This window comes from Papaver somniferum, chromosome 7 (genome assembly GCF_003573695.1).
Source record: "Papaver somniferum cultivar HN1 chromosome 7, ASM357369v1, whole genome shotgun sequence".
Classification (NCBI taxonomy): Eukaryota; Viridiplantae; Streptophyta; class Magnoliopsida; order Ranunculales; family Papaveraceae; genus Papaver; species Papaver somniferum.
In genome coordinates, this window is record NC_039364.1 from 174,382,134 (window position 1) to 174,396,298 (window position 14,165).

Sequence of the window (14,165 nt, forward strand, 5' to 3'; positions counted from 1 at the left end):
TGTTAATGTTATCTGCATGGTTTTCATGGGAAACAATAACTTCAGAATGATATTTTTTTACTTGCCACTCTTTTTTGTTTTTTGGATTGGTAACTACAGTATCTCGTTTCCCATCCATAACTGAACTCCCTAATATCTTACGAGCTGCAAGACAACTCTCAAACTTGTGCCCCATAAATTTGCAATGAGTACAAAACTTTATATTCTCAATATCTTGTATTTCAACATACTGCCAGAATTCTCTACCATTAGCTTTTAAACGTATTCTTTTATGAATAGCCTTTGCAAAATCAATATCAATCAATACCGCAGCATAATTACCAACATCATGATCCAAAGTTTTCTGGTCTATAGCAATAGGCGTACCCAGAACTCTTGTAATAGATAATAGAATTTTTTTTTGTCCACAGTTCAATGAATAAGCCAGGAAAACTCACCCAAACTGAAGCGTGAGAAGTATTCTGCCTTTCCGGATCAAAATTAGGGTAAAAATTCATAACCCTAAGCGTTTGTTGTTGAACCTTCCATGAATCCCCATGCCAGACACGCTCCTTATCCTCCGCAGAAATCAACTTGATGATGAAAAACCCTTTAGTCATAGGAACAAGTTTGCATCTACCATTACTGAAACCCCATTGTTCTTCCAAACTTTTTTGTACATCACTAATTTTCAACCCTTTAAAATTCAGCCTTCCAATAAGACTAAACTGAAAAATATCACGACCCTGTTGAGTAAGTTCTATTGGTAAATAAAGCATTGGTTCATCAAGATAAAAAGAAGCTTCAGGGAGGGATAATAAATCTGAATCCGTTAACACATAGGGTTTTTTACCCTTAACTAAATCAGCAAAAGACATAGTTTTAATCCCATGAGGATTCATAGATGAATCAGAAGTTTCCCCCATCTTTAATCATCAAAAAAGATGATAAAAGATGAAGAAATCACGTGAAAAATATGAAAACCCTAGTTCTGGGCAGCTAGTTTGGGGTGATAGCTTTCCTTCACAGAAGCCCATATACTTCTAAAACTGCGAACTTTTTCCTTATGAGTTGTTTCGCTGAAGAAACTAGGAAGATACCATCCAAACCCTGCAATTTGTTCCACCTTGTAGAAGTGGCAAGTTATGAATGTCAACTCTATCTCGGACCAAATTCTGTGCGTGAATACCCTGCAGCTGCCAATTGTTATTAACAAGAATATCATAAACCATGACAGTGCCATCAAGATCATTTTCACCAAGCATGTCAGCAATGCTTGCATTACCATGCAAAACATTGAAGTATAGTGAAGTAGTTCTCCCATCACCAAGCAGGACCTTGGTATTTCTGTCCACAATAGTATGCACAAGCCTGACGCCAGAAAGAATTGAAGAGTTTACGCCATACTGTTTAATTATGCCAGCACGTGTAGTATACTTAGCCCATAAAAAACGAGCCCACTTTTTTGTAGAAGAACGTATATTCCACCAGAATTTCATTAGAAGCGCTCTATTTGTAACAACCATTCTAGTAATTCCCAAACCACCTTCCTTCACAAGGCAACAGATTTTGTCGTAGCCCACAACAAATTTTCTTGCAGTATTAGCATCTCCGGACCAAAGGAAATTGCGTATAGCCCTTTCCACATGCTGAATGAACTTCTGAGGCCACTTATAAACAACCATGTTGTGAATGGCATAACTAGAAATCACGGAATTAATAAGAACAACCCGATCTTGAAAAGAGAGCATTTTTCCTTTCCAAACAGAGAGTTGCTTTTTAATCTTATCAACTACATTGCTAATGTGACGATATTTTACAGCTCCAGGCATAATTTGAACTCCCAAATACCTGTCTGGGAAGGTAGAGACTTCCATACCAAGCAAATCAGTGATAGTTCTACAACGACTCAAGGTTCCACCACCATAATAAACCTTACTCTTTTGACGACAAACCGTTTGGCCTGAGGTCGTTTGATATTTCCCAAGCAACTCAAGGAGATTATGCAAACTCCTCAGGTTGCCTTTGCAAAAAATCATTATGTCGTCATCAAAAAAGAGATGAGTAGGAGAAATACCTTTTTCGAAAGCATGGGAGTCATTTTCTTCTCAAGAAATAGCTTCGTAATATTTCTACTTAGAACATCTTCAATCAACACAAAAATAAGAAGGGACAAAAGATCACCTTGACGCAAACCTCTATTAATTTTGAAAAAACCCTTCGGACTACCATTGAGAATGATAGAAATACGATACAAAGCATATACAAAGCATCCCTTATGATACGCACAGAATTTAGACAAAAACTGATTCAAAACCAAACATATCATCATCATTGATTCATTACTCATATTTGTAAAACAACTCCAATAAAAGGGTCATCGTAAGCAAAACACAAACATTAGAATCATGAATTACAGAAAAAATTGAAACTTCCATATGATTAGAAACGTAAGGAACCTTAATATTTTACCGGTTTATCCTTTGAATAAATCTTTTCCAACTGATTATTTCTAATTTTTTCTTCTCCATCAAATAAATTTCTCCTTTCTTGATTGGAAAAAAAAATCTTACTGAAGTCGCAAATTAGTAGAAAGATAAGGATTGAAGAATATAATTGGCGAGGAGACATTAAGATTAGAAACCATAAGGGTTCACTATGCTGAGTAAATTAGGTTTCTCAGAGAGGCGAAGAGAAAAGAGAGAGTTTTGAGAAATCTGTCTATAGAAGATTAGATTTTAATCGACGCAACTACCCCATATCTCGTTCAACCACGCCTCGTCCATTAACATTACCTGAAATTTCTTAGTCGTCCAAGTCATAGCTCGATCAGGATGATTTTGACCGCCAGATCATGGTCCCCGTTCAATCCTGACCATCTAATGACTCTCAAATCTCATAGTCAAACACCACCTTTTTTTATTACAGAGATTTTGTCTAAGGAAGAATTAGAGGTGCAAGCAATATTCAGATTGAAGATGTGCGTGCTAAGTTCATTAAAAGTCCAGCTTTTAGACAAGATTATTTCAAAGAAAAGAAGGAGCAAATGGAAAGAATGAATCCAAAGACAAAATCCCCTAGTAAGTTTTCTCCTATTAAGCTTGTTCCTGGTAACTTTGCCACTGAAGATGAAGATGGAGAGTTTTATGTGGATGAAGATGAAGATATCTTGGGTAATTATGCTTTTGACACGGATATTATGGCTGAAATTTTTTCCAAGAGCAAATCGTATAGAGCTGGTGGCAGCAGAAGTAAATTGAAAGGGGTTGGCTATAGATATAGGTAGCTTCTTTTAATTTTCTAGTTTGAGGTTATTACTTTAGTTATTTCTTAGAAGTTATTTAGACCCCTTTGGTTTATGGGGGTAGGGAGTTTTGTGCTCCAATTTTGTAATTCTTGTAATTACGTTTTTTTGTTATAATAGACTTTGGACTTAACAAAAAAAAAACTCAAAAAAGTCTACACACTTCGTTATAAGTCGGAAATTGATTTCTGAGACTAAATTGTAAACTAGATAAACTCATCTTTAACACAAAAAGTTTGAAAAATGTATTTTAATCACAATTAATAAGTTCTAAGGCAGTATGTCTAGTCAAAATTGCATTTCTATGTATGTTGATTCAAGAATATATGAAGGAAGTCAAATTTCACAATAGAAGAAGGACGAAAGAGCTAGCAAAACTAATCCAAACCTTAAAAAATTTCATCTATCTTGAATAAAATAGAAAGACAAAGCCAACACAAAAAGAAAGAGTTCATAAAAATGTTGAATTTTATATACGTTAACTCAAAAAAGTCTACACACTTCGTTATAAGTCGGAAATTGATTTCTGAGACTAAATTGTAAACTAGATAAACTCATCTTTAAAATAAAATGTTTGAAAAATGTATTGTAATCACAAATAATATGTTCTAAGGCAATACCTCTAGTAAAAATTGCATTTCTATGTACGATGATTCAAGAAAATACGAAATTAGGAAAATTTTACAATAGAAGAAGGATGAAAGACCAAGAAGAACTAATCCAAATATTAACAAATTTCATCTATCTTGAATCAAATAGAAAGACAAAACCAACACAAAAAGAAAGAGTTCATAAAAATGTTGGATTTTATATACGTTAACTCAAAAAAGTCTACACACTTCGTTATAAGTCTGAAATTGATTTCGGAAACTAAATTGTAAACTAGATAAACTCATCTTTAACAGAAAATTATAGGATCTTATAGAGGTGGTTCTAGTAGAGGTTATTATAGAGGAGGGAACTCTACTGGCTGTAATTTCCATAATCTGAATAGTACTTGCCTCCTCTAGTTCCTCCTTAGTCAAAATATTATCCATACCAAAAAATGTATTGTAATCACAATTAATATGTTCTAAGGCAGTACGTCGAATAAAAATTGCATTTCTATGTATGTTGATTCAAGAAAATATGAAGGAAGTCAAAATTCACAATAGAAGAAGGATGAAAGATCATGCAGAACTAATCCAAATCCTAACAAATTTCATCTATCTTGAATCAAATAAGACAAAACCAACACAAAAAGAAAGAGTTCATAAAAATTTTGAATTTTATATGGGTTATTTAATGTTTGGTACCCAGCAAATGTCCAACACCTAGATAATTGGACATAATCTAGGTGTGCGTGGTTTGGATTTTTGGCAGCCGGTGGAAATTCAAAAAAAGCTAAAGTTTTGTTCTTAATGCAAGATAATTGGACATAATGATCAGGAATGTAAGAAGCAAGCAATAGTCTCTCCTGTTCAGCAAAATATTATGCCTGCACAACATATGACTAATGTTAATCAATCTCAAATTTCTGGAGATAGGCGTAACAGCGATGGAATTCAAGGTAACATGGGAAATCAGGGTAACAATGGCGGTCAAGTTAACAATGTTGTGGGTGAATGGAAAGTAGCTAGACGTAGGAAGGGTAAGAATGCTCCAAAAATTTCAGTGGTTCCTGTAGTGGTGGTTACTAAGGTGGTGGAAGCTAATAATTTGGGGTATACTGCTCAGCTGGTGAAGGCTCAGCAATGGGATGTTGCTTATACAAAGTCCAAACCTGATTTTGAATCTTCCATTGTTGAATTGGCGAGAACTAAACATGTGCATAATTCGAATTCAGTTTTAGTTCAAAGTGGCAAAGTGGGTGAAACTAGGCCACTGGCTTCTAAGTCAGGTTTGGTTGGATATGGGATTCCCAATCCTGGTAGGACTCTTGTCGCACCTTCAACTCCTCTTTGTGATCAATTATTGGCTAGGGATTTTGTCGTGACAAATAAATTTGATGTTCTCAATTCAGTTCATGTTGTGGAAAGTTCCAGTGATGCTCAATTTAGAGCTGAACAGGAAATTAAGAGGGCTCGTATGCTTTCTTTACACAAGTTGGTTAATAATTCTAATATAGGTAGAAACCGTTTGCAAAACTCGGGCTCTGATATCTTGCCAGGCTCGGAAACTGCCGCATCCAACTTAACAAATCGTATTTTAAGAGAGAATTCACCAGGTCTGAATGCTGGTGTTTCTTCGCAGCTGGTTAATAACTCCCCCAACTCTAGTTTATAATGCGTGTTCTTTTTTGGAACATAAATGTTTTTGCACGTGATGAGTCGCGATGCAAGTTACAAGAGTTATTTAAAGAGTTTAAGCATGATATCTTTTGTCTTCCAGAACCAAAGGCACACTGTACTCTTACATTCTTGCGAGGTTTATATGTTAATGGCTATAAAAAATAAGTTATACATAATTCAGTTGGTAGGTCTAAAGGAAACTTATGGATTTTATGGTCCATGGACATTGCTACTCAGGTGGTTGTTAATTCCAGTAGACAAGCTATTACAATAAAAGCTGAGGATGTTTTCATATCCTTTGTTCATGCTAGTTGTTTCCCGGTTACTCGTACAAGTTTACGGCAACAAATTTCTTCAATATTCCCTGGTTGGTCATGGGAGATTTTAATTGTGTACTTCGTAATGATGAGAAGAAAGGGGGTTGTACTTCGTGTACTTCAGCTATTAATGAGTTCAGTGATTGGTTGGATGAAAATAACCTTTTTGAAGTTGACTCTTTGGGTTTGTATACACTTGGGCTAATGGTCAATCAGGTGTTCATAGAATTCTTTGCAAGTTGGACCGAGCTGTGATTAATGAGGCATGGCTTACGAAGTTTGAGAATTGGGGGTGTAAAGCTCTTCCTCGTGAAGTTTCTGACCATTCTACTCTTATAGGCTATCCTTTTGTGATTTCAAGACGTAAAAGAGCACCTTTTAGAGTGCAAAAAATGTGGTTCACTCATCCAGATTTCATGAGTACGGTTATGGAGAGTTGGAATGCTCCTGTTTCGGGTTCTCCTGATTATATTTATCCGTACAGGATTAAGAGATTAAAGGCTGCCATGAAGGAGTGGAATTTTAGGGTCTTTGGTAATGTTAATGCTAGACTCAAACAGGCTAAATTAACTATGGAAGTTGCTCTTCGTATTTCTGATAAGGATCCGGAAGACATAACGAAGCTGAATTTTGCTAAGGAGGCTTCGGTTACCCTTCAGGAAATCCGTATGCGTCAATCCATTATGTTGAAGCAAAAATCACGAAATAAATGGCTTAAGGAGGGTGCGAGTAATACCTCTTTTTTTCATGCCAATATTCATACTCGAAGGAGCAGCAATATGATTCAGAATTGGTGGATGATGATGGAATGTTATCTCTAATTGTGACCAGATTAGAGATTACACAGTGTCTTATTTTGAGTCTAAATTTAATGGGGTAGAACTTCCAATTGATGAGCAATTATTTCATTATGAGCATGACACTATTTCTACGGAGGAAAGCCATAGAATGGATGCGATTCCTACTTATGATGAAATAAAGGCCGATGTTTATGATCTTGATGCTGATAGTGCCCCTGGACCTGATGGTTTCTCCGGTTGCTTTTATAGACATTGTTGGGACGTGATACAAAAAGACCTTTATAATGCTATTACTTATTGTTGGCAACACCAAAGGATTCCTAATGGGGTAAATTCTAGTCTTCTGATTTTATTGGCCAAGGTAAGGGGTGCTAATACTCTCCGTAATTTTTGGCCTATTGGTCTTAATAATTTTTTCTTAAAAATTTTTACTAAGACCCTTGATACGAGACTTTGTAGTGTTTTTGATAAGATGGTTTCAGAGGAACAAGTTGCTTTTATGAAGGGAATAAATATTCATGAGAACATCAGTGTGGCGTCGGAGATGGTGAATGATCTGAAAACTAAGCGTAAAGGTGGCAATGTGGGTCTAAAGATGGATATTACTCAAGATTTTGACACTGTTAGCTGGTATTTTGTCTTAGAGGTGTTTCATAGGTATGGTTTTTCCCAACAATGTTGTTCTTGGATATTTTCGTTGCTTAGCTCAGCTCGTATTTCTATCATTCTCAATGGTAGTCCGAAGGGTTTTTTCAAAATTAATAGAGGTTTGCGTCAAGGTGATCTTTTGTCCCTTCTTATTTTTGTGTTGATTGAAGATGTTCTAAGTATAAATATTACGAAGCTATTTCTTGAGAAGAAAATGACTCCCATGCTTTCGAAAAAAGGTATTTCTCCTACTCATCTCTTTTTTGCTGACGACATAATGATTTTTTGCAAAGGCAACCTGAGGAGTTTGCATAATCTCCTTGAGTTTCTTGGGAAATATCAAACGACCTCAGGCCAAACGGTTTGTCGTCAAATGAGTAAGGTTTATTATGGTGGTGGAACCTTGAGTCGTTGTAGAACTATCACTGATTTGCTTGGTATGGAAGTCTCTACCTTCCCGGACAGGTATTTGGGAGTTCAAATTATGCCTGGAGCTGTAAAATATCGTCACATTAGCAATGTAGTTGATAAGATTAAAAAGCAACTCTCTGTTTGGAAAGGAAAAATGCTCTCTTTTCAAGATCGGGTTGTTCTTATTAATTCCGTGATTTCTAGTTATGCCATTCACAACATGGTTGTTTATAAGTGGCCTCAGAAGTTCATTCAGCATGTGGAAAGGGCTATACGCAATTTCCTTTGGTCCGGAGATGCTAATACTGCAAGAAAATTTGTTGTGGGCTACGACAAAATCTGTTGCCTTGTGAAGGAAGGTGGTTTGGGAATTACTAGAATGGTTGTTACAAATAGAGCGCTTCTAATGAAATTCTGGTGAAATATACGTTCTTCTACAAAAAATTGGGCTCGTTTTTTATGGGCTAAGTATACTACACGTGCTGGCATAATTAAACAGTATGGCGTAAACTCTTCAATTCTTTCTGGCGTCAGGCTTGTGCATACTATTGTGGACAAAAATACCAAGGTCCTGCTTGGTGATGGGAGAACTACTTCACTATTCTTCAATGTTTTGCATGGTAATGCAAGCATTGCTGACATGCTTGGTGAAAATGATCTTGATGGCACTGTCATGGTTTATGATATTCTTGTTAATAACAATTGGCAGCTGCAGGGTATTCACGCACAGAATTTGGTCCGAGATAGAGTTGACATTCATAAATTGCCACTTCTACAAGGTGGAACAAATTGCAGGGTTTGGATGGTATCTTCCCAGTTTCTTCAGCGAAACAACTCATAAGGAAAAAGTTCGCAGTTTTAGAGGTATATGGGCTTCTGTGAAGGAAAGCTATCACCCCAAACTAGCTGCCCAGAACTAGGGTTTTCATATTTTTCACGTGATTTCTTCATCTTTTATCATCTTTTTTGATGATTAAAGATGGGGGAAACTTCTGATTCATCTATGAATCCTCATGGGATTAAAACTATGTCTTTTGCTGATTTAGTTAAGGGTAAAAAACCCTATGTGTTAACGGATTCAGATTTATTATCCCTCCCTGAAGCTTCTTTTTATCTTGATGAACCAATGCTTTATTTACCAATAGAACTTACTCAACAGGGTCGTGATATTTTTCAGTTTAGTCTTATTGGAAGGCTGAATTTTAAAGGGTTGAAAATTAGTGATGTACAAAAAAGTTTGGAAGAACAATGGGGTTTCAGTAATGGTAGATGCAAACTTGTTCCTATGACTAAAGGGTTTTTCATCATCAAGTTGATTTCTGCGGAGGATAAGGAGCGTGTCTGGCATGGGGATTCATGGAAGGTTCAACAACAAACACTTAGGGTTATGAATTTTTACCGTAATTTAGATCCGGAAAGGCAGAATACTTCTCACGCTTCAGTTTGGGTGAGTTTTCCTGGCTTATTCATTGAACTGTGGACAAAAAAAATTCTATTATCTATTGCAAGAGTTCTGGGTACGCCTATTGCTATAGACCAGAAAACTTTGGATCATGATGTTGGTAATTATGCTGCGGTATTGATTGATATTGATTTTGCAAAGGATATTCATAAAAGAATACGTTTAAAAGCTAATGGTAGAGAATTCTGCCAGTATGTTGAAATACAAGATATTGATAATATAAAGTTTTGTACTCATTGCAAATTTATGGGGCACAAGTTTGAGAGTTGTCTTGCAGCTCGTAAGATATTAGGGAGTTCAGTTATGGATGGGAAACGAGATACTGTAGTTACCAATCCAAAAAACAAAAAAGAGTGGCAAGTAAAAAAATATCATTCTGAAGTTATTGTTTCCCATGAAAACCATGCAGATAACATTAACAATATTGCAGCAAGGGAAGGTGTTCAGTCCGGGAAGGGGAATGTGACAGAAGTGGCAACAAATAGTAACTTTGTTTCTAAGGATACTCCAGTTCAAGAGTGCGATGAGGATAAACTGTTGGAGGAAGAGCTTAATAACTCTTTTGTAGAATATAGGGAAGCACAACTCAAACTGATCAAGTGTAAGAATGTTATTGCTGCGAGAAAAGATATTGTTGCACGAACTAAATATGCTACTGAAGTTAATGTAGCTGTTACGCAAGTTCAAAACGGGATAAGGCAAGAGTCAGGAAATAACGTGGAATCTGTCTTGGAGATTCATCCAACTTCCGTGCCCAAAAAGAACACTGAGACCATATCCAAGCATAATCAGGTAAGTTCCGTATCCAACTTGGTTTTGGAAACTCAGCAACAACCCTTGTCCAATGAAAACTCTGAGGTTATGTCCGTGCAATGTCATACTCAGGCCGTGAATATCTCTCATGGTCTGAATACAAAGCCAGGGTCCGTAGAAGACTCGGTTTTAGAATCTTCTTCAAAACAAGATTCTGTGAATAAGAATATTAAGGCCAAGCAAGCTGATAATGAGGTCGTGAATAATTCTCAAGGCTTGATTACTAAATCAGGGTCATCGAAAGAGGATTGGACAAAAGTAAAGGGTAAGAGCTCCCCAAACAAAGGTACTCCGTTTAAATTTAAATCTTTTGAAACTCCTTTTGTGGATGCGCTTTTTCAAACAGAATTAGTGATGAATAACAAATATGGTGCCCTGGCATCTGAGTTAGGCCTTGCTAATGATTCTAGTAAGGCTTTGGTGGAGGAGGAACAAGATGATTTTAGTGACTCGGATAATAGTATGGGTTCAAAAGATTGGGGTGAAGTTGATGCAGATATTTTAGCAAGGAAACAAGCTAGAAAAGTGGCCAAGCAAGCTGCGAAAATCATGGCTACGAATTTTAGGTCCAATGAAGAAAATCCTAGCCTAATCGAGTTGGACGAATGTGTTTTTGATATGAATAATATTTTGACAAATGAGGAACTAGAGGAGGCAAGCGCCATTCAGATTGATGAAGTGCGTGCTAATTTCATTAGAGATTCAGCCTTTAGAAAAGAGTATTTCAAGGAAAAAAAGGAGCAAATGGTTAGAATGTCAACTAAGAAGAAAGAACAATCTCCTATTAAGCTTGTTCCGGGTGGTAATTATGCTTCAGATGAAAATGGAGAGGATTATGACTATGATGAAACCTATGATGATTATGAAGATGTTTACAAGGAGTCTTATGGATACTATGATTTGACTCAAATTATTGCTGGTCTCATTCCCAAGAAAAAGAAATTTAGAGTTGGAAATAAGGGACGAAAACGTTTTTAATTTTCTAGTTTTCTTCTTTTTGCATGTTTTTTCGTGTTTAGGAGCTTATTTTATGAGTTTTTAGAGTTTTTTGCCCCTTTGGTTTATGGGGGTGGGGAGGCCTAGAGCCTCCAATTTTGTAATTCTTGTAATTACGTTTTTTTGCTTTAATAAACCATTTTGACCTAGCAAAAAAAGCTTAATGTAGCAACCAGTTTTATAGTAAAAAAATTTGTAGAATGTAGTGTATTCATATTCTAAAATTCGATTTTTCTTAAATACTAAATTGGATTTGGTTATAATATATTGGATTAATCAATTGATCTGCAAGAGATTAGTTCTACTCAGTGATTTATAATGGGTAACGCCGATATAATTCTTTAGTGCTAGCTCTCTCCTGATGCTATCTGACATATATACCCTATGGATGATTTTTTTGTTTTACTTTGAAGCATCTATGGACTATGGATGAATTTGAACCCTTAACATTCATGGATCAGCCTTGGATAGGGCTTCCTAAACAATATGTTGAATTACTATATTTTATAAAGATTCGCTAAGTTATGCCATGCATGGGAATTTCCGTCATGAACTCTTTATGTAGCAAGTTCAGAGTGCCTTCTGAGCTGCAGTTTCTTGGTTCTATATGGTTCAGTCATTTAAAGGTTATAAGTTGGCAGAATTACGAATCCAATTTAAATTTTAGGTTTCTTTACAAACGAATGATACTTTTCCGTCTATATCTTAATCATGGCTTCCCCCCAATCATGTTTTTTCAAATTAACGGAAGTGTACTTAAAAAATATTATGTTTTAGCTTCTTAGATATGCTTATACCAGTCTTACATTTGTGAGCTATTTAACATTTGATTCATGGGATGGGTGCTCGCGGATTAATTTCTTGGGTATTATCTGTTACATACTTACGTGAGGTTATTTGCAATTATTTGGGTAAACTTGGTTTATAAAGGTGATGGCACATATTCTCTCTCCCACTCTATCTCTCTATAAATATATCTTTGTTGCCGATTCTGTATGATCCTTCTACGATTTAATAGTGTTCGTATAAAAGTTCAGTAGGCTCATAAATAACACGTGTTTGTTCATTTGCTAACAGGTTAACGTACAAGATTTAAAAGGAGAATGAAGGTGGTGTTGTCAACAAGTTCAGACTAATGTCACAGCTACAATTGCTCTAAGAGAAATCTGATATCAAGCTTTTGTTGAGAAAATCCTAGCCAGCTTTGCAATAGCAAACTTTAAACAATGTAGTCTATTCATATCGTAATTCTCGAATAACATCTTTTGTATGCTTAATGTAGCAACCGAAAGTCTGATTCCTCTCTTCGGGCGATTTTTTCTCTCCAAAAATTGGCGACTTTTTTCTCTAGGGTTTTCATATTTTTCACGTGATTTCTTCATCTTTTATCATCTTTTTTGATGATTAAAGATGGGGGAAACTTCTGATTCATCTATGAATCCTCATGGGATTAAAACTATGTCTTTTGCTGATTTAATTAAGGGTAAAAAGCCCTATGTGTTAACGGGTTCAGATTTATTATCCCTCCCTGAAGCTTCTTTTTATCTTGATGAACCATTGCTTTATTTACCAATAGAACTTACTCAAGAGGGTCGTGATATTTTTCAGTTTAGTCTTATTGGAAGGTTAAAGGGTTGAAAACAAACTTGTTCCTATGACTAAAGGGTTTTTCATCATCAAGTTGATTTCTGCGGAGGATAAGGAGCGTGTCTGGCATGGGGATTCAGGGAAGGTTCAATAACAAACACTTAGGGTTATGATTTTTTACCCTAATTTTGATCCGGAAAGGCAGAATATTTCTCACGCTTCAGTTTGGGTGAGTTTTCCTGGCTTATTCATTGAACTGTGGACAAAAAAAAATTATTATCTATTGCAAGAGTTTTGGGTAAGCCTATTGCTATATACCAGAAAACTTTGGATCATGATGTTGGTAATTATGCTGCGGTATTGATTGATATTGATTTTGCAAAGGCTATTCATAAAAGAATACGTTTAAAAGCTAATGGTAGAGAATTCTGGCAGTATGTTGAAATACAAGATATTGAGAATATAAAGTTTTGTACTCATTGCAAATTTATGGGGCACAAGTTTGAGAGTTGTCTTGCAGCTCGTAAGATATTAGGGAGTTCAGTTATGGATGGGAAACGAGATACTGTAGTTACCAATACAAAAAACAAAAAAGAGTGGCAAGTAAAAAAATATCATTCTGAAGTTATTGTTTCCCATGAAAACCATGCAGATAACATTAACAATATTGCAGCAAGGGAAGGTGTTCAGTCCGGGAAGGGGAATGTGACAAAAGTGGCAACAAATAGTAACTTTGTTTCTAAGGATTCTCCAGTTCAAGAGTGCGATGAGGATAAACTGTTGGAGGAAGAGATTAATAACTCTTTTGTAGAATATAGGGAAGCACAACTCAAACTGATCAAGTGTAAGAATGTTATTGCTGCGAGAAAAGATATTGTTGCACGAACTAAATCTGCTACTGAAGTTAATGTAGCTGTTACGCAAGTTCAAACCGGGATAAGGCAAGAGTCATGAAATAACGTGGAATCTGGCTTGGAGATTCAGCCAACTTTCGTGCCCGAAAATAACACTGAGACCGTATCCAAGCATAATCAGGTAAGTTCCGTATCCAACTTGGTTTTGGAAACTCAGCAACAACCCGTGTCCAATGAAAACTCTGAGGTTATGTCCGTGCAATGTCATACTCAGGCCGTGAATATCTCTCATGGTCTGAATACAAAGTCAGGGTCCGTAGAAGACTCGGTTTTAGAATTTTCTTCAAAACAAAAATCTGTGAATAAGAATATTCAGGCCAAGCAAGCTGATAATGAGGTCGTGAATAATTCTCAAGGCTTGATTACTAAATCAGGGTCATCGAAAGAGGATTGGACAAAAGTAAAGGTTAAGAGCTCCCCAAACAAAGGTACTCCGTTTAAATTTAAATCTTTCGAAACTCCTTTTGTGGATGCGCTTTTTCAAACAGAATTAGTGGTGAATAACAAATATGGTTCCCTGGCATCTGAGTTAGGCCTTGCTAATGATTCTAGTAAGGCTTTGGTGGAGGAGGAACAAGATGATTCTAGTGACTCGGATAATAGTATGGGTTCAAAAGATTGGGGTGAAGATGATGCAAATATTCTAGCAAGCAAACAAGCTAGA

General features: G+C 36.1%; 1 protein-coding gene across 1 annotated transcript; it reads right to left on the reverse strand.

Annotated features, from left to right (window-relative positions):
- Window positions 1-1,067: 1,067 nt before the first annotated feature.
- LOC113295560 lies at window positions 1,068-2,018 on the reverse strand. The gene has a single exon (XM_026543891.1). It carries the CDS (start codon window positions 2,016-2,018, stop codon window positions 1,068-1,070), a length of 951 nt encoding a protein of 316 aa, XP_026399676.1.
- Window positions 2,019-14,165: the final 12,147 nt, after the last annotated feature.

What these genes read in the sequence shown, in the direction of transcription:
- LOC113295560 (XM_026543891.1), bottom strand. Translation starts at nt 2,018, where the DNA reads ATGATTTTTTGCAAAGGCAACCTGAGGAGTTTGCATAATCTCCTTGAG.